At 41.5% G+C, this 23,715-nt stretch overlaps 1 protein-coding gene across 22 annotated transcripts in view; it reads right to left on the bottom strand.

Moving 5' to 3' along the window:
* The window catches only part of NRXN3 (neurexin 3), a 1,811,822-nt gene that overhangs the window by 934,369 nt on the left and 853,738 nt on the right, over window positions 1-23,715 (bottom strand). For 13 of the 22 annotated variants that reach the window (XM_027552555.1, XM_027552571.1, XM_027552550.1 and 10 more), the window contains 3 exons: window positions 13,969-14,350; window positions 12,862-13,052; window positions 11,913-12,086 (listed from right to left, as the gene is read on the bottom strand). In XM_027552555.1, the coding sequence (XP_027408356.1) occupies window positions 11,913-12,086; window positions 12,862-13,052; window positions 13,969-14,350 (747 nt within the window). Of the gene's footprint in view, window positions 1-7,820; window positions 7,848-11,912; window positions 12,087-12,861; window positions 13,053-13,968; window positions 14,351-23,715 lie in introns of all 22 variants that reach the window. The other 9 variants (XM_027552545.1, XM_027552557.1, XM_027552544.1 and 6 more) reach the window with 1 other exon arrangement.

Genomic DNA, 23,715 nt, shown 5'->3' with positions numbered 1-23,715 from the left:
TTGGGATAAAAACTAAACTTTTCTGGTCCTCTGACCACTCGCAAGTTTCCAAATTTGCTGGCATATTGAATGCAGCACTTTCACAGCACCATCTTTTAGGATTTGAAATAGCTCAACTGGAATTCCATCACCTCCACTAGCTTTGTTCATAGTGATGCTTCATAAAGCCCACTTGAGTTTGCATTCCAGGATGTCTGGCTCTAGGTGAGTGATCACACCATCATGGTTATCTGGGCCATTAAGATTATTTTTTTGTATAGTTCTTCTGTGCATTCTTGTCACCTCTCAATATCTTCTGCTTCTGTTAGGTCCATATCATTTCTGTCATTTACTGAGCCCATCTTTGCATGAAATGTTCCCTTGGTATCTCTAATTTTCTTGAGGAGATCTCTAGTCTTTCCCATTCTATTGTTTTCCTCTATTTCTTTGCATTGATCACTTAGGCTTTCTTATCTCTCCTTGCTATTTTTTGGAACTCTGCATTGAGATAGGTATTTCTTTCCTTTTCTCCCTTGCCTTTCACTTCTCTTCTTTTCTCAGCTTTTTGAAAGGCCTTATCAGACAACCAATTTACCTTTTTGCATTTCTTTTTCTTGGGGATGTTTTTGATCACCACCTTCTGGGCAATAATGACCTTCCATTCACAGTTCATCAGGCTCTCTATCTATCAGATCTAGTCCCTTGAATCTATTTGTCACTTCCACTGTATAATCGTAAGGGATTTGATTTAGATCATACCTGACCTAATGGTTTTCCCTAGTGTTTTTCCCTACTTTCTTCAATTTAAGTCAGAATTTGGCAATAAGGAGTTCATGATCTGAGCCAGGTCAACTCCTGGTCTTGTTTTTACTGACTGTAAAAATCCAGCTTCTCCATCTTTGGCTGCAAAGAATATAATCGATCTGATTTCGGTATTGACCATCTGGTGACGTCTATGTGTAAAGTCATCTCTTGTGTTGTTGGAAGAGGGTGATTTTTATGACCAGTGTGTTCTCTTGGCAAATCCCTGGTAGTCTTTGTCCTGCTTTATTTTGTACTCCAAGGCCAACTTTGCCTGTTGCTCCAGGTATCTCTTGACTTCCTACTTTTACATTCCAGTCCCCTGTGATAAAAAGGACACCCTTTTTTGTGTTAGCTCTAAGTCTTATAAGTCATCATAGAGCCGTTCAACTTCCTCCTCATTGGCATTAGTGGTTGGGGCACAGATTTGGATTACTGTGATATTGAATGTTTTGCCTTGGAAATGAACAGAGATCATTCTGTCATTTTGAGATTGTACCCAAGTACTGCATTTCAGACTCTTGTTGACTATGAAGGCTACTCCATTTCTTCTAAGGGATTCTTGCCCACAGTAGTATATAATGGTCATCTGAGTTAAATTCACCCATTCCAGTCCATTTTAGTTCACTGATTCCTAAAATGTCAGTGTTCACTCTTGCATCTCCTGTTTGACCACTTCCAATTTACTTTGATTCTTGGACCTAACATTCCGAATTCCTATGCAATATTGTTTTTTACAGCACCAGACTTTACTTGCATCACCAGTCACATCCACCACTGGGCATTGTTTTTGCTTTGGCACAGCCTCTTCACTCTTTCTGAAGCTATTTCTCTACTCTCCTCCAGTAGCATGTTGGGCACCTCGCAACCTGGAGAGTTCATCTTTCAGTGTACTATCTTTTTGCCTTCTCATACTCTTCATGGGGTTCTCAAGGCAAGAATACTGAAATGGTTTGCCATTCCCTTCTCCAGTGGACCACATTTTGTCAGAACCGTCCTCCATCATGACGTTAGGGATAAGGTTATCCTTACTGAGCTGCATGTGTGTCTAGGTCCCTGCAGCAAGGATGCTGCCGTCGCTCTCAAAGTACATCTGTTTACAGTATTGTGTCCTCTTGGCTTTCCCAAAGAGAGTCATTTACAGACAATATACCATTCATCCCTTTTAAGTGGCAGCAACCAAGCTCATTTCTATTTAAAGTAAGAAAGCTATGATCCTTAAATGTGTCAAGCATCCCTCTTCATAAAGAAACAGCTGAGAGTGAACACTCTGGTTCCCATTTCACGGAAGATTAAGCAAAACCAGAGAAGAGGGTCCTAAATGTTATTATCAAATTTCATTGCAGAAAGACCTAAGAGTAACTGTGTTCCCAAGATCTTCTTACATTTTTATCTTGAAGGCTGGACCTATGCCTTAGCTTATGATCAGAAGGGTCCCATCAAGCATGCTCAGGCTCCTTCTCCTCGATCAAGGGTTCAAAAGAGTCCATTGGTTAGGACAATGAGTGAAAAACACTAAGGATAAAATCGAGCATTTGGGGGGGACACTGGGACAGTTCAGTAGCACCCTCGTTCTCCTCAATAACTTTTACCCTCTCATCACACATTGAGTATAAATAAGCCAAGATGGACATGAAAATTGGTGGAAACTAAGATGCCCTAATGAGTTCTTTATTTCCAATGGCCTTTGGTTCCCTGCACTGTTAAATATTCAATGACTAGAACTATAAGAAAAAGAAAACCTGATATGTAACATTTCTGTAAGCTGATTTTTATAGCATAAAATACTTTCTCTATAGCCAATCTCAAGGTATTCATAATACGTCTTACATGATATGGATCAGCTGGGAAAATTCCTGAAAATTCCTGTGCTGATGTCAGCTCCAGCACAGTACTTCCCTTGATGGCCAATAAACAACACAGAGTAGTTATACTTGGTGAGAAAAGCGATTTACCCATAGGACGCTTCCAGACAATGGAGAGGTCATGGGAATGGGGTGTGTGTAAAGGTGAGAGAATGGTATTGTCATAAAACCAAGAATGCTTGCTCAACCCACCCTATTTTCAGAGGCTGTCTGGGTAATAAAGGTCAAATGATTAGATCAGATCACCCCTTCTTTTTTAACAACCATGAACAGGTCCTCAAAAGTCAATGTTGCCTCAGAAAATACAAATTGGGGCCTCATTTTTCTGCTTTTCCTTCTTTTCTCAGCACTGATGGAGCAACTTGTTGGAGTAGTAGAGGGTAGTTTTTAAGAGAGAGAGAGAGAGAGAAGGGATTTCAAAGGTCGGCACAATGACAGAGAAGACTAGTTTCAATTGCTTTAATGAACACTGTACCAGTATCATCCGGAACTTAGTGACCTAGTACTGCCATGAAAACCATCAACCATAAATTCAGCTGGATGACCCTCTTGGATACTCTCTGGTCATCTCTGTTCTGTTTCTGCTTTGGAAATATGCAAATCTGGATTCACACCCCCATAGCATAGTATGGGAAAGCCCATAAGCTTCAAAATCCAGCTTTATGACTTACTAGTAATGTGAAATTGAGCCAGCTACCTCAATTCTCTGAGCCCCCGTCTCCCCATTTGTATAAAAGAGATAGAAATTGTTTCTATGGTGTAAGGTGTTAATAACTAGAACTATAAGAAAAAAAAAAAATAAGAAAACCCGATCTGTAACATTTCTGTAAGGTGTAAGGATTCTGTACATGGTGTAAGGATTGAATTAGGCAACATATGCAAAGCCTATAAAGTCATCCTTGACCTGGGAATAAAAACATCTACTATGCAAGGTCATTATCATTGTAGAGACACAGGATAGAAAGTCCTTAGCATGTGCCTGCACAAAGGAGACCCTCAATAAAGGGTATTATCAATTCCATTGAAAAAGAAAATTAAGTTCTCTCTACCCGTTTTAGTTGGGTAAATCAGTCAGGAGTGCAGAAATGAGACACACTGAGGCAGCAAGTCACAGTTACAGTTCTTTCGTGAAAAACCTCTGTCATGCAATGTTGAGAGACAAGACAGAAACCACTGTGGGAAGTTCCATTTAATTCCTATCTCTCTTATTATTGCCCATAATGCAAACCATTTTTGAGGACCTGATTTCTATTAGGTCAAACACTGAATCACATAAAATACAATCGAGAAAGGAATACAGCTCTTAGCTTTGAAGAAAATGAAGTGAAGAACTATATTTCTTGTGGTAAGGAAAGCTGGAGGATTACTCACTAAAAGTATTTGGCTGATGGCAACTCTTATAGAATGACCCGAAGGCATGTTTAGGTTTTCAAGGTATCCAAACCAAAAACATTTATTGACCGACTCAAGACACGCAGCACTTGGAACCAAATCTGATCAATCCTTGGCCCCTCCTACCCACCTGTCCATCATCTAAGCAGAGGGATAATTTGCATTCCATAAAAGAAGCTATTCATCTCCAGAAATAGAAGCTGCTAAGAGGACAATGTGATAGAAAGTGGGGAGAGGATATTCTGATTAATCACCTAACCCAATAAAGAGCTATTCCTTTATTTCTGGTGATTATGACTCATCTGCCTCACTCCCAACAGACCAAACTTAATACTGCTTTTATAGTTGAGCAGCTTCTTTCTATGGATAAGCTTTTAGGAATCTTTTCCGCTCTAGGAATACCCCTCTTACAAATGAAAAGGAATCAGAAAATTACCCCTGAAAAGCCCATAGACATTGTTATTCTCTTCAAAGGACCTTGAAGTTCAAGGGACTGTAACTCTCCGAGAGGCAGCACCTCACAGGGGTCTCAAGGGAACTCTTACTCGCTCTTAAACTGGAGGGGTGCAAAGTCTGATCTGAACCCAGGCCATCAATCAAGTTCCTCCTTGACACTTTCGGTCATGATGTGCAAATGCATCTGCTGTGAAACACAGCAACACTGTGGGGTGGGAAGGAAATACACAGGAGAGAAAGTTCCTTTTCTTCCTCATTCATCAAAGGTTAAATCCCAGAAAGACACATACTTGTCTTCTTAGCCCACACCAGTACCAAGTGTCAGTTTCACAGCTCTTCCCTCTGTCTTGGAAGATGCTACTTCCCTCTGAACCACTCTCTGCTTCTACTTCCTGTCTTCCTCATCCATCTTGCACCTGGGTGTCAGAGTGAACTTGAAAAGATGAAAATCTGACCTGAGTCTCTGTCCTCCTTAAAGCACCCCCAGAGTAAAGACCAATGACTTCCACAAAAGGTCTGATGTCACCTGTCTCCATCCAACTGGGCCCACTTCATCCACAGTCACATCCCCACATGCCCATTATTTCAGCCAAACGGAGCTTCTGGTAGGTGCTCAAACTGGCCAAGCTCTTTGAGCTTCCACCTCTCATCTACCTAAAACATGTCCTACTTCAGACTCAGTTCCAAGTCTGCCTAGAAAATCTCTCCTGAGCACCCACCATCACCCCAGGCAGCACAGCAGCCCTTCTCCCAGACCACACAGCCAGCTCCATGCTCACTCTAGCGTAGGGGTTTTCACTCTGCAGTGTAGCTCTTGGCTGATCTCCTACAGGTCTCTTTGTTGTGGAGAAGAATGAATGAAATGAATGAATAAACGAACAAATAAACACATATTTTAAAAAACACCCCAACAACACAAGGACAAGAGGATTCAAGCTGCTGACTTGTCACACTTCTGCCACTTCCTAGATCCACCATTATATTTCCTTCTGAATATGATTTGCCTTTACTTTTTAGACTCATTTTTAGCCTCCTTTCCTTGTCAAATGGTTTTACTGTCCTTCACAATTAGGGTAGTTAGTACTATCTGTGTCCACAGGCTGTAGCTGAAAAGGCAAGTATGAGTAACGGCCCATACCCCAATGTCAGGAAAACAGAAAGGACAGGCATTTGCATCCTAAAAGGTCTTTTGCCATAATATCCAGAAAGAGTAATACGACTCAAAATAATTACAAAGAATAACAGTCTCTTGCCACAAAGAGACTGGTGAGTCATCACAAGAATGGAAGAGAATTTGGTCAATGGAGTAGTAACATAAAAACCATACTGATGACTAGACTGCTTCTACAGATGAGCATTTTAGGACACTCTAAACTATTATGTCCCCAAATACATATCTACACTTTGGTCAACAATTTATTGTACGGCATAGACATGAACTATGAGTCCTATAAACCATTTCTCCTTTGAATGGGAACTTTCAGATCATTTTGCTACATATGAAGTCCCCTTATAAATTTCTGGGAATTCAAAATCCACAGAGTTCTTACCATGAAAAACCATAAAGTCTAGGGGCAGATGCAGCTGTCTAGTTTTATCTAAAAGTATCTGGTCACAAGAAGCTCTGACAACCTTGAATCGTCTCTTTTCTAGATCAAATCCTGTCCTCTTTTATCTCCCATTCATTTACAGAGTAACATGGAGTAGACCTAGTTAGAAAACTGAATAGAATGTCTAAAAACAACAGCCTTTCGTATCACTGAAAGGGCCATACATACATGAAATGGAAAGCTATTGTACAGCTACCTAGGACTTCAAAGTACTAACCCAGTGCATGCTCTTTTCGTCAATTTTATGACATATTAGCATATTGCTGAATCTGCTAAGCTGAGATGAAGAAGAAAGAGTGAGAGTAAAATGGCTAAGAGAGACTTCTGCTAGTTGATATCCACCCAAGAGACAGACACTTGTGTTGGTTACTGACACGACATTTAACAACTCATTGCAAAGTAATTGATCTTTTAGGTGAAAAGTAATTTTTTTTTTTTTTTGCCACACTGGGTCTTTGCTGCTGTGCGTAGGCTTTCTCTAGTTGTGGCCAGCTACTATGGTGCATGGGCTTCGTATTGCCTTAGCTTTTCCTTTTGTGGAGCACAGGTTATACAGCACAGCCTTCAGCAGTTGTGGCCCTTGGGCTCAGTAACTGCCGCTCAGAGGCTCTAGAGCCCTGACTCAGTAGCTGTGGCACATGGTCCTGGTTGCTCCGCAGCACGTGGGATTTTCCTGGGCCAGGGCTTGAACCCGTGTCTCCTGCACTGGCAGATGAATTCTTAACCACTAGACCACCAGGGAAGCCCCAAAAGTATTATGTTAAAGCTACCTCCATCTACCTAATTTTAACAACTGGTGCTGATTGTGAATTCACAGAAGCCATCCCAGGCTCAATTGCCCCACCCATCTTCACTCTCAGCTGAAAGACGGCTAAAAGGCTGGGTCTTGTCTGGCTCTTCCGCATCAAAGTTCTGACACGACAGGACAGGTGAACCATTACAGACTTTGAAAGGTGCCTCTTTGAATGGTAGGAGAAGCAGTTTCTGCAGTAGATATTCACTGATATCTAACATGCAGACATTATCAAGGGGATTCAGGATAAAATCGATACATCGATAGACCTCTTCCTCCCCAAGAGTACTTTTTTCCTGTGAAATCACAAAACAGGAAATTAAAGTGCTCCATCAAAATCCCCAATTGGGGACACAAGTCTCTAGAATGTTTTAATAACATTAATATATCCCAAATGCCTAAAAGATGTCTTTAAAATGAGTTAAGAGAAAAAGGCATTCTCTTTCATAAGTTCCAAGCACTCAAAACTCCTGCTCTGAGAAATGACCTCCCTGACCCAGAAAATAATAAATTAAGAACACAAATGGGCTTTTATTTTCTTTTTCCAAGTGCTGTCTTCTGTCTGGAATGAGTAAATTAAAAGGAGCCTACCTGCTCCATGACAACTACTTGGAGAGGCACTTCCAGAAATGGATTAATATGTCTGTGGGTCATCACCACATAGGGTGCTGTCAAACCTCTTTGATCACCCCCAAATGGAAGCATATTCCCATCCCCAAGACTCCTTGCCCATGCAGTTCTTTTTCATGCAGTGATCCGGGTTCTCTGCCACTGTCTGTAAAGAACACAGGGTTCAGCCCCCTCCCCACGACCACCGCTGTCCAAGAGGTGTGACAGCTTGAAGGCCTCTAGAGAAAAGATCCCAAGGGTGACAGAGGACTTCTTTCAGTCCAAAGTGGTAATGGGAACAAGAACCTTCTCTACCTTGCAGGTCAGCTTTGGTCAACGCAACTTTGTTAGCGAAAGAACAGAAGAGGTGAAAACAATAACCAGAGGTTAGTAAGAGGTGGAGTAAATGAGGGGTCACATTACAGAAATGAACACACAATCGGCATAACCAACATCACTCGGACAGACACTTGAGATGCTCCACAGGTTTCTCCAGAGACAGCACAGACAGGGAATGCACAGACCAGGGGTGGAGCAGGCCTCGGTCATCAGAGCCACGACAGCAGAGCGGGGGCGGGGGAAACGCCGGACGGGACAGGGCACAAGCAGTGGCACAGGAGCCTTCCCACAACCACACAGCAACCCCAAGGCAGATGGCCCAGAGAAACGACTGCCCATCGGTCAGGATGAACATCAAGAAAGAGGCACAGGACGTGGCCAGACTGAAAGACACGTGTGCACAACCAAACGGAGCCCACAAAAATAATTCTGCACATGGAGGAGTTGCGCATGGAAGAGTTGCCGGGGAGCGCCCCTTGTAAACTCCTGAAAATGCCACCAAGGAAACTGGCACCAGAAGTGGGCATTGCTAGGAAAGTGATCTGGGGACACCCAACCATCTCAACTGGCTTAATTTATAAAAAATGGAGCCATACCCAAATGGCGGTGGGCAAAATGGCACCCAACCCAATGCCCTTTTTATTTATTTATGCCAGTCTCCAAATGAAGCACATGCTTTCTCTCAGATGTTTACCATCTGCAAGTGTGGGGTCGAATTTCTAGCCAATATATGCCTTGGTTTCTGCAGCAAAGCTGGCCTCAAGATAGAGATATTTACCAGCCAAGTATTGAATCAGACAATATCAAAAATCCCTAGCCCAAACTGAGAGGCTGCAGGTCACAGTTAGATGTTGGCTAAGCTGTTCAGAAATCACACTCAACTTTTAAATTATGCACTCTGCATATATTAAAAACATAAAATAAAAATCTAATTCAGGATTTGTTTTTCTCTCTTATTATAAACAATTGAGTGCCAAAGAGTAGTGGATTGATGAATCTTTAAAGTAATTTTGGACTCTTTTGGGTTAGATATGATAGGGAAAGTAATACAACTACTACTTAGGGATCTTGAAGGGTCATTACAAATTACTTTGACAAGAACACACAATATACCCTAGCCTGTGTATCCCAGCTATGTAAGAATAAAACGCACCCACCATCTTGGCGAGATTCAGGTTTTAGTTCCTTAGTAATGAATCCTTATCCCCTACCTGTTTCCTGTTCTAGGCATAGAAATGATACATCAAGAAATGTGTTCTGTTTCCTGTGACTGCCTAGTTGTCAAAGGCCTTCTTGAGGGTCCCGTACTATGTACAGAGATTCAGGGTGAGGATGGTTCTTTTTCTGGAGTCTTTCCAAGGTTTTGTGCCCCTCATTTCACTCCCCATTATCTTCCACAGTGTTCTAAAAAGCGCCTGGGATCTCTTACAAGGTCTTATTCACAATAGTGCAAACTTCCGATGACAGTAATTTATGCCTTAACCCACTTTTTGGCCATTTTTCCTGGCCCCTTACGCTAATTATCTCAGTCATCTGTGTACAATAAACAAGGGCTTTCTTCCCTGAGCACTCATTCTCCACTTCCCGCCACCCAGTGGGGCACTCATAATGCACCATGGGTAACCATCATAATTATCTCCATGGCAATAGAGTGCAGTGTTATTAGGCCCATAGGACTTGCCATAGATGTGGGTGATAGAGCCATCAAGCCACAGTGTTCAGCTTTGAACAATCACCCATACGCAGAGGAAGGTCAGAACCCATCATCATGCTTGTGATGAGTCATGCCAAACTGCACCTCGAGCTGCAGGTAGGGTCAGGAGCATTTTCTCCCATCAGATGGGCAATTTCTTTTCCCTAATGTTCCCATGACTTCCCCTAAAGCTCCCTTACATGGGGTCCATTCCACCTTTGCACTATATATTTTTATACACTTTTATAAAGGTTGGTTTAGACTTTCTTTTAATCCAGTGCTACAACTTTACCTCCTCATACCCCAATTTTTATACTCTATAGAACCATGCCTCCAATACAGTAGCCATAGATGCAAATGGCTATTGGGTACCTTAAAGGTATGTGGTCTGCACTGAGTACAAAATACACATTTGATTTTGAAACTTAAAATGTCTTACTAAAAATGTTAAATTGATTATATGTTGAAAAGATAATATTTTGGATATTCTTGGATAAGTTAAACTGTAAAATTAAACTTCACCTGTTACTTTTAATCTCTTCTAAATGTAACTACCAGGAAATTTAAAATTACATATGTGACACATTATATTTCTATCAGCCAATGTTGCTATGGAGCTAAATGGATGATTTCTGTTAACCTCTAAATCTGCAGAACTGATGGCATGATAAACATATTTAACATTTGAAGAGTGTCTTGTGCTTCTGAACATGTAATTTTATATTATGATTTGACTGGATATGATTAATCATTCCAGAAAAACTGGAATTCCTGTCATTCCAAAGTCCTAAACTAAGATACTCAATTCCCAAAGAGGGCATCTATTTCAGGATTTCCCTTAATACCCAAAGGAACTAAGAGCAGGCCAACAGGACAAAAACTCTTGAGTGAAATTAGGCATTTTCAGGAGAAGAAGGCAAAGTGGCTACTTTAAATGGTTGGTGATACCCAACTTCCTGTCTGCCCATACACACACACTGTATTTGGCCAACAGAATTTAAGAAATATTTCTGGCTAAAAGAAAACTGGAAGGGTTATAGGGATAATAAGCCTTATCACTAGGCAAAATGGCAATGAGAAGCTGACTCTCAGGTGAAGGGAAACGATTTCCAAGCTACAGATCAGTCTGGGAAGTTGATCAGAAGCTTCTTATTAAAGGTGCTTCTAGACGGCAAGTGAAGGATTGAAGCTGATGAAAAACAGGAGTAATAAATGAAGCTGAACAGTTCGGAGATGAACGAACAGGTTTGATGTGGTAAATTAATGAGGGATACAAGAAAACACAACATATGGCACAAAAGACCATGTCGCTCAACCAGACAAAAGAATACAAGGGCCCTGGTGACTGGTCGGATCATCCTCTTGGACTCTTAAGTTAGATTTGAGTCACTTTTTCAACCTACGCAAGGAGGCTGGGGAAGGCTGAGAATGTCTGCTATCCCCTGCTGGTTAAAATGAGATGGATTTTATTGCCAAGAACTGATTGGACTCAAAAGACCTATAAAATTCTGTTAATATCTCAAGAGACAGTGTATTACCTACAGAAATAGGCTGAGCATGGTTTGTTGTGCCGCATGGGTGGGCATGCAATGCTATTAAATGTCTCAGATGAGATAAAATTCGTAAATGATAATCCTACCACTTATTGAGTACCTACTATGTATGTACCAGGCATTCTACATTTAACTCTGACTTACATATATTACCTTCCAAGACACGTTTTATTGTCCCATTCTACAGATGAGGAGACATAGTTCGGAAAGGTTAATTAAAGTGCCACAAGCCACACAGCTGACAAGAACTACTACTTGGACCTAAATCCAGATCTTTACAACATCAAAGCCCATGCTGTTCCACTCCACCACACTGAGAAACTGCCTAAGGATGCCTGACACCTAGTAAGTACTCAATAACTGTTCCTTCCCTTCCCCCATCGAGGCATTCTGACACCATTTTCCTACCTCCCGCTCAGTCTGCATTAAATAATGCAGCCACTGTTGGTGACATACGTTTTATTCACAGTGATACCCATACAGAAGTCCCCGGTTTGTGACTCCTCATGTACTCAGATATCAAGTAAAAGTCCCTGATACCTTTTCAGCCATGCAGGAAGCAAAGACACGAGTCAGGAGAAGCCTGATGTCTGTGCCAGGAACGGTCCTCTATGGCAAGGTGACACTGAGCAGACATGTGCCAACATGCATTCCCGGAGCCTGAGGCACATGTCTTGACACACTCAGCCAGAGACAAGAGGACACCGATGGTGATGCAGGGTCAGACGGGGAAGGGGATGGAAGGTAAACCGAGGAAGGAGCACTGGCAGAGGCAGCAAAGAGGCTTGCAACAAGGCTGCAGCTTAAAAAGACAGAGGGTACCTTCACAGCCCCGCTCGATCTGCCCACTGCGATGGAGGGCATCGTTGATGAGGTCTGGCAGGCGCCCATTCAAGTCCACTGATGCCAGGCAGCCCTGGAAGCCATCCCGGGAGGCCACGAGCTTTGGGAGGTTGCTGTACATGCCTTGGGCCAGACCTGCCATGTAGAGGTCACCTGGAAAGGAAAACGGGTAGGAAAAGCAAATGGGTAAAGGGAGCCGTGTCAACGAAAGCCAAGCCCACTCGCCGTTACCCAGGTAACGGTAACACAGCTGGCGGAAACAGCATCCACAAAATTATTGACAGGGTTTCCACACTGTATAAAAAAGAAACTTAACATTTCTTAAGTGTCATTCATTTTATACACATCATCTCACAAATTGTAATCACCATATCCATTCCACGAGGTAGCTATTGTTTCCATTTTATGATGAAGTAAAGATTAACAACATTTTCAACAAAACAACCATTTACTGAGTCCTTTTTATGTGCTTGTTATGAATAATATGCTGAGAATTTTATAGACATTATTTCATCAAAACTCCTAACAGCCCATAAATGTAGTAACAATTATTATCCTCATTTTGAAAAAATAAAGTGTATAGAAGCTGAAAAAAGGCTAAAAAATTTTACCGAAGTCACACAGGCAATAAATGATTTAGCTGAGATTCCAAAACCTATGTGCCTTCCTCTGCATTATGACCTCTCCACGTTTTGTAATTCATCACTCAGTTCCCACACGCCCAAGGTTTACAGGGAAAACAGAGCATTCCTAAGGAGTGGGCAAAGTAAAAACTGAATAAACTGCATTCTGGTATAATTCAGTGTAGTTAAAACAGGATATACATAATGTATCAAAACTGCACGGTGCTCCTAAATTGCAGTTTACTGCCAGGAACAGCCTTTCCACTGAAAGCTCTAAGGAGGATAAACGTCTTTACAAGCTTTACCTTTCAAATCCAGATTCTTGGCGCCATTGATAACTTGAGTGACCACCTTCGTGTCCACTTTCAGGCTGTGGGTGTTACTGTTGTCCCGGGTGATGACGACGTTGTGCCACTGGTTATCATTCAGGGGGCGGTCACTATTGCCTTTGATCACATTGGGGCCATTTCCGAGGTCAAACACATAGTGTATGTACCTGGGGGAGATCACAAGCACCCAATGACTTGAGATTGCCTGGAGTAGTTTAATGAAGTTTAATGGTAACGTGTACCTAACTGACATGGGGGGCTTCAAACGCCCCAAGAGAGACTGGCATCGTACAAGGAAAACTAAAGCTTGATTTAAGAATAAAGAATGTGTGCCAAGTCACTTCAGCCGTGCCTGACTCTCTGCGACTCTAAGGACTGTAGCCCGCCAGGCTCCTCTGTCCATGGGCTTCTCCAGGCAAGAATACTGGAGTGGGTTGCCATGCCCTTCTCCAGGGGATCTTAAAGAATAGTCAGATCATATTCCATCAGACTGCATTTTAGTTCTAACTCATTAAATCTATTTAACACTACCAAGTAAAAACCCCGAGTCGCAAAGCACAGCGGCTGGTACACTGCGAAACACTAGGGGGCGACATTGAAATTCACAGTCATTTATGGATCTGTGTTTTGGGTTTTGGTCTCTTTTTTTGCTCTTGTTTTAACTACATCCTAACACTCAGTAGTAAAATATCCTGGACCAAGAACAGCTTTATAAAATTTGCATATATGGGATAACGTTAGTACTGAAAATATCTATATTTCACTTCTTCCCATGAATTTGGTGGCACAGATTTTACTGCCCCACAGCCTATATCCCTGTTTTGCAAAAATAATTCCTTTTTTTCCCATAGGTTTAAAGGACTACATTTCATTATAAAAAGCTTGAGAGTACTGAGTTAGCAGAGGATCTTTCAATAAACTCATGAATTTCTCTCCCTTCCTGCCTTAATCATTACACAGACATTTTTAATCAATGGGGGTGAGAGCATGTATCAGGAATAGAAAGTAGAATGGACAGTCTTTTCATATCCATAGTTTCTGCAGGGCTGGTGTTAAGATCCCTAGGCGCTGTCATCCACTTACCCCTTGACTAGTTCAACGGCAATGAAGTCGTTGCCATCACCGCTGTTGAAGAGGATGAAGCCGTCAGCGGAGGTGGTCTTGAACTGAAAGAAGAGGTGCATGGAGGTGTAGGCCTGGAGGGTGGCCAGGCTCAGGTAGCTGCTCTTGGTCTTGAAGGTGACAGGGTCGGCGATGATGTTCCTCAGTCCAAAGCGAGCCTTCAGTTCACAGTAGTCGATGTCTCCGTTTTTGCACAAGTCAATGTAGAGAAGCCCATTGAACATAAGGCTCTGCAAGTGGCCAATGAAACTGGAGGGGACCACGGAGATGTAACGTTTCTCAGTCATGATACCAGTTTCGATGTTGTGGAATTCCAAGCGGGTGTGGTCTCCCACCATCGTACCTGTGAAAAAATCACAAGATGAGATGCAAACGGGAAAAGTGACCCTGTTTTGTCAATAGCATCCTTACGATACTGTGTAGATCTAATTCATCTCTACACAAACATTCAGTTCCAGAAAACAAAATACTCAGTATAGCAGATATCTGACTTGGCTGCAGTGGGCGAGCTGATTACTGGGCCAGTCCAAGTTTTATGCCCTGCACTCCATGCCCTCCTGCAGCTGCACAGAAAGTACCATCTATAGAGGAAGATATGAGATCATGGACAACTCAAGTTAAAGGATGAATCTACTCGTTTGCTCCATTCAGGAAAACAATGGAGTACAAAAACATACTGTAAGAAGAAAAGGTTTTATTTACACTAACCCTTGTAAAGATAAAATAAGCAAGCCTTAGTCATTCATTACCAAATATTTCTTGGTATCCTAATTTGTCACCCAGTGCTTGGGGAAAAGTTTCTATTGTAGAACATATTAATTTTATCTGACTAGCAACTGTCGCTTTTTCTGATAATTACATATAATTTTCCTTTGGGAAGCTACCTTCCCCACTCCACCCTTAAACCACTGGGGCTGGATGAAGGTGACCCCATCGCAGCTCCTGAAATAATCAAATTACCCAGTCTGAACCACTCAAGGTATTCTATCCCCCTAGACATAGAGTGTGGTCAATGGACTAACAAATTGGTCTTCTAAAGCATGCATCTCAATCACACAGTTCACTGAGCCCACCCTTAGAGTTTATTATTCAAAACTCTGGAGTACAGCCCGAGAATCTGCATTCCTAACAAGTTTCAAGGTGCTGATTCTGTGATCAGTCTAGGGACTACACTTAGAACACTGAATTAGCAGCAACCCAACTCACCCCCATGTTTTTGCTGGAACACTTAGGAAAGAGAGATTCTTGGCAAACAAGGCTTGCTGAAGGGGAAAGAAGAAAAGCCAGGGCTGCTGGAGGCCACGATAACTGGGGGGAGAGGGCCTCCCTGGTGAGAGAGCCGACCCAGACGATATCACGAAATGGAGAGAGACGGTTTCTGCAGGGTGATGTCTTTTTAGGACCTGGATCTAGTCAACCAAACCTGGGCTTTTAAAAGCTATATGGCCATAGATTGCCCTTTATGCTTAAAACATTTGAGTTGGGTGTCTTACAGGTGCAACTAAAGACTCTCCAGCTGATACAAATAATCTCTTAGCCCTCTCATTACCTGGTTTACGCAGAAAGAGTGAGTGGCTGGGGCAAGGGCAGTAAGGAGGGCTTGAAATAAATACAAAGAGACAGCACATTTCAGTAACAAAATCAAGGAAAACAGCATTAATGTGGTCAAACTAGAAGGTGGCTCTCTCAACATTTATTTGGGTAAATCATATCAAAATTTAACAAACTGAAAGCCAGATTTATAGTATTCCATCTTAAAAATGTGGGACTAACAGCAGTATAGATTGTTACCTTAGTGGGTTTTTCTTTTTTCTTTTTTTTGCTGGGACCATCTACCTGCATTATGTTACACTTAGGAAAAGTATTACATTTGGTTTATTTTGTAACTTCAAGTATTATTGCCTTAATGTCTCTTAACCCTGTTACACCCTGCTTGTAGACATGTTAATATAGTAATACATTTTATGATAAATTGAGTTTAAGGACTACTCTTTTTTGCTAATGTTTTATCATGTATGCATTATTTTGTATATGTACAGGGCAAGTAGGTATACAATTTGATAAAGTTGCAGTTATAAAATATTATTAACAGAAGATGTAAGAAATTTCTGCATGGTCTAAATCTTTGTGTACCTTATTTGTAAATTATTTGCCCTGAAGTTTTAGAAAATAGTTTCTGATTTTTAAAATTGTTGGATTTATGCAGCCAGCTTTACCGGTTATCAGAGATCAAAGATTGTAAAAATAATACATTTTGTAAATTGTAAGCAAAAAGTAATTTTTATATTATATACTGTCTAATTGTCCATCCTAATTGTCTTTGTTTTCATCTAGTCATGGAGATTCAGTAAGTGCCTTGGAACAATATTGAATTCTCTTAGCTTGTGTGTGTTACTTTAATATTTGAACTCAACTGGGATTAGAGGACTATCAAACTATATGTATGTTTCAGGATATTTGACATGCCATTAAAAAAAACAAAAATAAAATAAAATTTAACAAACCAAGTTGTAATACCCCAGAGGCAGAAGGAAGGGAAAGGGAATTCCCTCTTCCTTCTTTCTCCTGTTATGACCTTCCACTTTGAAGAAATTTCACTAGCAAGACATACTAGTATCTCTTTATTCCCTCTTTTATAGCTTTCCAGAAAAAAAGAGTGACAAAATCTGAAATATAAGGACCATCTGCAAAGAGAAACCATATGTCCATAGCTCAGCCCCTGGCATGCGCTTTATGGGAACACGCTGCCTTGGGAAACATCAGTTTATGTCACTCATTCATCTGCTGCATGGCTGTTAGAGGAGCAGACGTGCTTCAGGGGAGATTCCCACTCCAGTCCTGAATCAGCGTGCTAGAGGGCAATTCTAATTCTGAAATCCAGTACATGTAAACCACATATTTCAACATCAGTGCTCTCACTAATAAAAATCAAAGTTCATTTCTGCCAGACTAGCATTTGTTTTTCTCAATTGGTGTAGAACTCAGGTGGCAAAGATAAAAGCAGGGGAGGGGATCATATTTTCTTGGGTCCTTAAACTTCAATATCTGGGACCTTCAACCAGATCACACCTTTGGATGCTCAATATTAATTTCAACTCTTTGGGAGCATCCTCAGACCTAGTTGAAAGAATTGTTCATAAGCACAAAAATCAAATTTACATTTTATGAGCTCCTGTGTGGTGTTTTGACAACTAGTGACAAATTGTTCTCCTTATATAAGCAAAAATAAAATGATGATGTTGGTTAACTTAACTATAAAATTGTGATAGGACAAAAATCAAAATGCAACATAAGCCTGCTAACAATTGAATAACTAGAAGAAGGAATTACTGGATAAAATGCTTTAGTACTGAAAACTGGACTGGTCATGAAAATGCAACTAGCATAATCTAAATTCACATGACATAAAACTATGAAGTGATGAAATAAATACCCAATGTCAGTGTGGCCACAGCTGTTCACACCAGGGCTAGAGGCGGGGAGCTGGGGCTGGATGATGATGCGGAAGGGAAACCATAGCCAATCTCGATGAGGGCCCGGGAAATGAACAGTGATGATGCTAGTCCTCATGCTCATTCTTAGAGTAAAACTTTAGAACAAGAAACATCAGTGATGAGAACTAAGAAGAGATAAAGGGATGATCCCTAGTGAAGACTGGAGTTCCGAAAGGAATCTGAAGAGACGATGACAAGGTCAACTTGGAGTTTTTAGAGAAGTATGGATAAATCGCAGCTCATGGGGTTGCAAAGAGTCGGACACGACTGAGTGACTGAACTGAACTGATGGATAAATCAGCCTATAGAACTGAGGGGTTAGGAAATTCTACTCTCCAAAACATGAATATCATAAAGCAGGAAAATCATACAGTGTTGCCTGAGAGAGACCGAAGGAAGGTTTGCATAAGTAAGAAAGTGTTTGTTGCTCAGTTGTGTCTGACTCTTTCAGATGCCATGGACTATAGCCCACCAGGCTCCTCTGTCCATGGAATTCTCCAGGCAGGAATGCTACAGTGAGCAGCCATTCCCTTAAACAGGGGGATCTTCCTGACCCAGGGATTGAACCCAAGTCTTATACATTGCAGGCAGATTCTTTTCCATCTGAGCCACCAGAGAAACCCTGTAAGTAAGGAAAAGGAGGCTAACTTTGAGAGCTTAGGCCAGGGATACAAACAGATTTAAAGTTTAGGATAACTCAGAGAGCTTCAGCTAGAAGTTGGTGGGGTTAGGAGAGACAAGGGAGTGAAGAAGGTGACATGGGACCAAATTAGAAAATCTGCTGCTGTATTTAAAATGAATAACCAACAGCAACCTAGTATATAACACAGGGAGCTGCACTCAATACTAGGTAACTAACTGGAAAAAGAATTTGAAGAAGAACAGATACATGTGGAGGTATAATTGAATCACTTTGTTATACACATGAAACTAACACGTTTTTAATAAACTATATTCCAATAAAAAAAAAGTTTTTAAAAATTGAACTGGCTTTACTATATGCTAAAAGAACTCACTTGGCCACAGATGGATATTCAAAAAAAAAAAAAAAAAGAGTGTATGCTGCTGCACCTGGAAAAAGCATTGAGGATATAGCTTAAGTTTGAAACTTGGCCAAACTAAGCAAATAAATGCTTTATAAAAAATCTGTGTATCAGTTCAGTTCACTTACTCAGTAGCGTCTGACTCTTTGCAACCCCATGGACTGCAGCACGCCAGGCTTCCCTGTCCATCACCAACTCCCAGAGCTTACCCAAACTCATGTCCATTGAGTCAGTGATGCCATCCAACCATCTCACCCTCTGTCGTCCCCTTCTCCTCCTGCCTTCACTCTTTCCCAGCATCAGGGTCTTTTCCAGTGAGTCAGTTCTTTGCATCAGGTGGCCAAAGTATTGCAGCTTCAGCATCAGTCCTTCCATCACCTAATCAATACTAATAGCTAGGAAACTTTTCACTCATCTCTTTTGAATGCTGCCTGCAAACTGAAACTCCCTCACTTAAGGTGAGAATACATGCATACTTCACACCAGCTGCTTTCAAATTTCAGAGGAAAGAGGAGTAACTTGGGAGAAAAAAAAAAAATAGGGAAAAAGCAAGACTACTGAAGAATCCCTATATGCCAGGCACTCTGTAACCACCATCAAATGCCACAATCACACAAAAAAAGCTATAGATAGGCATTGCTATATTGCTTCAGAGGTGAGGACATTGTGCTTAGCGTTCTAGAGGGAGTTTATCACAGGTCATATAGGTGGTAAATGGTAGACCCCCCAAACTGAACACAGCTGTGTATCATGCTTCCCAAAGCCCATATCTTCTCTTGTACAGATACACTGTTTCTGGAGAAAACACTTGACTCATTCCTCACATTAATGTCCAAGAAAAGTTGTAGATGGAATTTAACTGGTAAAATTTCCACACAGAAGTTGCTGCGATGAATTCACACTCCTTTCCAGGGGCCGAAAATTGTAACGTCATCCATCTAACTCACAAGACTCTTGAGAGTCTCTTGGACTGCAATGAGATCCAACCAGTCCATCCTAAAGGAAATCAGTCCTGAATACTCATTGGAAGGACTGATGCTGAGGCTGAAACTCCCAATACTTTGGCCACCTGATGCGAAGAACTGACTCATTGGAAAAGAGTGGGGAAAACAGAGGCAGGAGAAGGGGACGACAGTAGATGAGATGGCTGGATGGCATCACCAACTCAAGGACATGAGTTTGGGTAAGCTCTGGGAATTGGCGATGGACAGGAGGCCTGGCATGCTGTGGTCTATAGGGTTGCAAGGAGTCGGACAGGACTGAGCAGCTGAACTGAACTGAGCTCAATGTATTCCTTACCTTTCCCAGGATAGGCATGCTTCCCTGGCTCCTGTTCACGTACTCACTGCCATAGTTCACCATTGGCCAGCGAGCAGTTTACAGACCAGCCCTCAGAGTACAGGAGTTTGTTGAGAGCATAAACCTACTGAAAATTTTAGCCAAGTTCAAGCTGTAACTTTCCATAAGTGGATGAACATGTAAGCTCTGAGGCTTGACTGCCTGGGTTACATAACTTTCCTGTGGCTCAGTTTCCCTGTGAAATCAGCATGAAGTTATCAGGAAGAAATGTATCAGTACGTATAAAGGACAGAACACAGTCCGTTAGCTATGAACTAATTACGCATCTTTCCTTTTTCCCTTTTCTCTGACGTCTACTAAGAATTTCCTGGAGACCTCACTTATTGCTTTCTCTCTTTTACCAGAACACAAGCTCTTTGTAAGTAGGGGCCACTCCTTGCCTCTTCCGTGTGCCCCACACTGGCAGAGGGGCTGGAACACAGCAAGCACGCCTCACGTCTGGGGAAGGAGGGTGCATGTGAGATATCTGCTTTGGAGTCAGCCTTAAGAGTTGGCCAACACTGACAGCAAAGAAATAATGGGAGAGGCTTGACCACCCACGCCCACAGATGGGGAGAGAGAAGTTAAGAAAACAAAGGCTTATAAAGCTTAGTAAAGAATGCACATTTTGCCCACAATCCTCCAGCTCTACCACTCTCACAGCCTTTTCTCCATGTTATATCAACATTTTTCAATAGTATATGCTGTGAAATGCTTTCAGTTCAGTTCAGTTGCTCAGTCATGTCTGACTCTTTGTGACCCCATGGACTGCAGCACGCCAATCTTCCCTGTCCATCACCAACTCCCAAACTCATGTCCATTGAGTTGGTGATGCCAACCAACCATCTCATCCTCTGCTGTCCCCTTCTTCTCCTGCCTTCAATCTTTCCCAGCATCAGCGTCTTTTCAAATGAGTCAGTTCTTCACGTCAAGTGGCCAAAGTATTGGAGTTTCGGCTTCAGCGTCAGTCCTTCCAATGAACACCCAGGACTGATCTCCTTTAGAATGGACTGGTTGGATCTCCTTGCAGTCCAAGGGACTCTCAAGAGTCTTCTCCAACACCACAGTTCTAAAGCATCAATTCTTCGGTGCTCAGCTTTCTTTATAGTCCAACTCTCACATCCATACATGACCACTGGAAAAACTATAGCCTTGACTAGACAGACCTTTGTTGGCAAAGTAACGTCTCTGCTTTTTAATATGCTGTCTAGGTTGGTCATAACTTTCCTTCCAAGGAGTAAGCGTCTTTTAATTTCATGGCTGCAGTCACCATCTGCAGTGATTTTGGAGCCCACCCCAAAAAAAGTCTGTCACTGTTTCCACTGTTTCCCCATCTATTTGCCATGAAGTGATGGGACCAGATGCCATGATCTTAGTTTTCTGAATGTTGAATTTGAAGCCAACTTTTTCACTCTCCTCTTTCGCTTTCATCAAGAGGCTCTTTAGTTCTTCTTTGCTTTCTTGCACTCATCTCACAAGCTAGTAAAGCAAAATGCTTTAGAAATTTTAAAAAGTTCTGGTACCGAATAAGTTGGGCAAACACTGCGTATGCAATTTTTGATGATGAGCAAAGGATATCAGCATATTAAAGGCTCCTAACAGGTCTTTCAATAAAGAATTCTACTGCATTTTGTTTAACCTATTGTATCCAAATTAATCTCAACATTTCTTTTATTAACATGAAAAATTTTTCTTGGAAAATGATGCTCTACAGCTTGGTATGGTATGTGCTATATACAGGGTGAGGGAAGGAAAGGAAAAAGCTAACGTGGACCAGAGGAGTAAAATTAAAAAAGAAAAGAAAAGGTGAAATTCTATACCAGAAAGAAGCTCCAGGTGGAGTGGGCAGTTCCTGAAGCATTGGGTCCCCATGCTGAGGAGCATAACTCATGTGATGTATTCTGTTATTATTTTCTAAAGATTTTTAAAAATATTTATTTTTATTTGGCCTCACTAGATCTTAGTTTGGGCATGTGGGATCTAGTTCCCTGACCAGGGATTGAACCCAGGCCCTCGGCATCAGGAGCACAGAGTCTTAGCTGCTGGACCACCAGGGAAGTCCCTAATTTATTCTTAATAATAGAAATCCAGCCCAGCCAATCAATAAATCAATCCTGATTAACTGTCAACTGAACTTAGTATTTTTCCAGGAACACAGTATATTACAATAAATTAAAACCACCAGGCTAAGGATTATTTCTTTCCTAGCTTCTGATTTCTTATGAGTCTGACCTATTCTTTGCATCCATTTCTACAAACTAGCTGAAAGTCTGACATCCTGGGGGACCTTAAACAGCATGAAAGGCATTTCTAAATAAGTCAGTAAGACACTACTTAATAACCTGAAGACCGTGTGGTATTTTAGTTTCATTGCCTGATTTTATGACTTCTGTGAGCTAAAATTAAAATTCCCAAACCCCTTATCACTGTAAGGAGCAACCCAAGGCTGCAGCTCATAAGCAAAATAGCTCTTTTCTTCTCCAAAATTTCTTTATCCACATGGCTCCTTTTTTTCCCCATCAGCAGCAAAGTAGGGGGTATGTTGGGGTTCATTAATTTCTAATATCAAATTACTGAATGACTTGGGCATCCATGGTTTAATCCTGCAGTTTAATTATTAGTGGTTAAGAGAGAGCACAATTTATAATTACCTTTATTCTAAAATTTCTATAAAAGAATAATGACTGAGGGAGACAATATACATTACTATATTCTCAGTCCTGCAGTTCTTAGATTTCAGGGTATATAATTTCCCCATGGAAATACATGGAACGCACTGTCTGCAGAGAGGGGTGAGGTCGCCATCTAGTGGCTGTTTATTCAAAACACGCTGCAAAGAGCACTGTTGGCTTTACTGGGCTGAACCCAGAGAGGTCAGCGAGGGACTAGGGGTGTATCACAGCTCTCTTTGAGGTCTCCTTTCTGCACTCCCTCATGGGGAGTTGTTGAATAATTAATTCAGGTTGGCTATGGGTTCTAAAGCTTACGAGCATTTTACATCTCTTTGATATATTCATTACATAAAGCTCAGTTACCCTTCAGGCATATAGAACAGTAACTTCACCCCCAATACTCAGTTATGTCTCTGTACAATTGGAGGGTAACGGCTTATTGCTGCGTTCTGTTTCTCTTCCCAGAGGGAAGGAAGGAGGTGGGTACCACTGTCTACCTTCTGAAATGTATTCCTCACCTCACCCCAATCCATTCCACTATACTGCACCTATGGTGTAAGACAAATCATTTTATTAGGATGAACTGTGACGTCTAACAAGCAGTTTGATTGGGTCAAATCACACAGACATGAATTTAGAGTTTAATCTTACACGTGCCTCTAAATTCATGCTCCCCTTACGTAAAATGACAAGAAGAACACTCGACTTGCGAGGCGATGGTGTACTTTAGAAGATTAAAGGAGCTGATGTGTGTAAAACAGCTAAGCCAGCGTCTAATGCCAGCTGGGTACTAGATATATGTGGATCTTCTGCCTGTACCCAGGCTCTCATTCCTGACTCTCTCACACACACACACACATACACACACACGCACACACACACACACGGCTCACCACAAGGCCCAACTCCATAAGCATAGACTCTCAGGCTTATAATTATAAAACTAAATTACAGAACCAAACATGGCAGAAACTTCATACTGCAGACAGCCTTAGCAATAGTAGAATTTCAAGTTTAGAAGTCTGAAGTGTTAATAGAATTTCAAAATGAGGAAATAAGGAAAGGGAGGTTTAGCATTATTTCTCTCCCAAAGGTATAAGGCATTTTAGTGACAGTGACTATTAAACCAAAGGATCCTGACTCGAATTTGACTGTCATATT

Source organism: Bos indicus x Bos taurus, chromosome 10 (genome assembly GCF_003369695.1).
Source record: "Bos indicus x Bos taurus breed Angus x Brahman F1 hybrid chromosome 10, Bos_hybrid_MaternalHap_v2.0, whole genome shotgun sequence".
Classification (NCBI taxonomy): Eukaryota; Metazoa; Chordata; class Mammalia; order Artiodactyla; family Bovidae; genus Bos; species Bos indicus x Bos taurus.
Note: the sequence above shows the minus strand (reverse complement) of the source record. Positions and strands in the feature narration are given on the sequence as shown.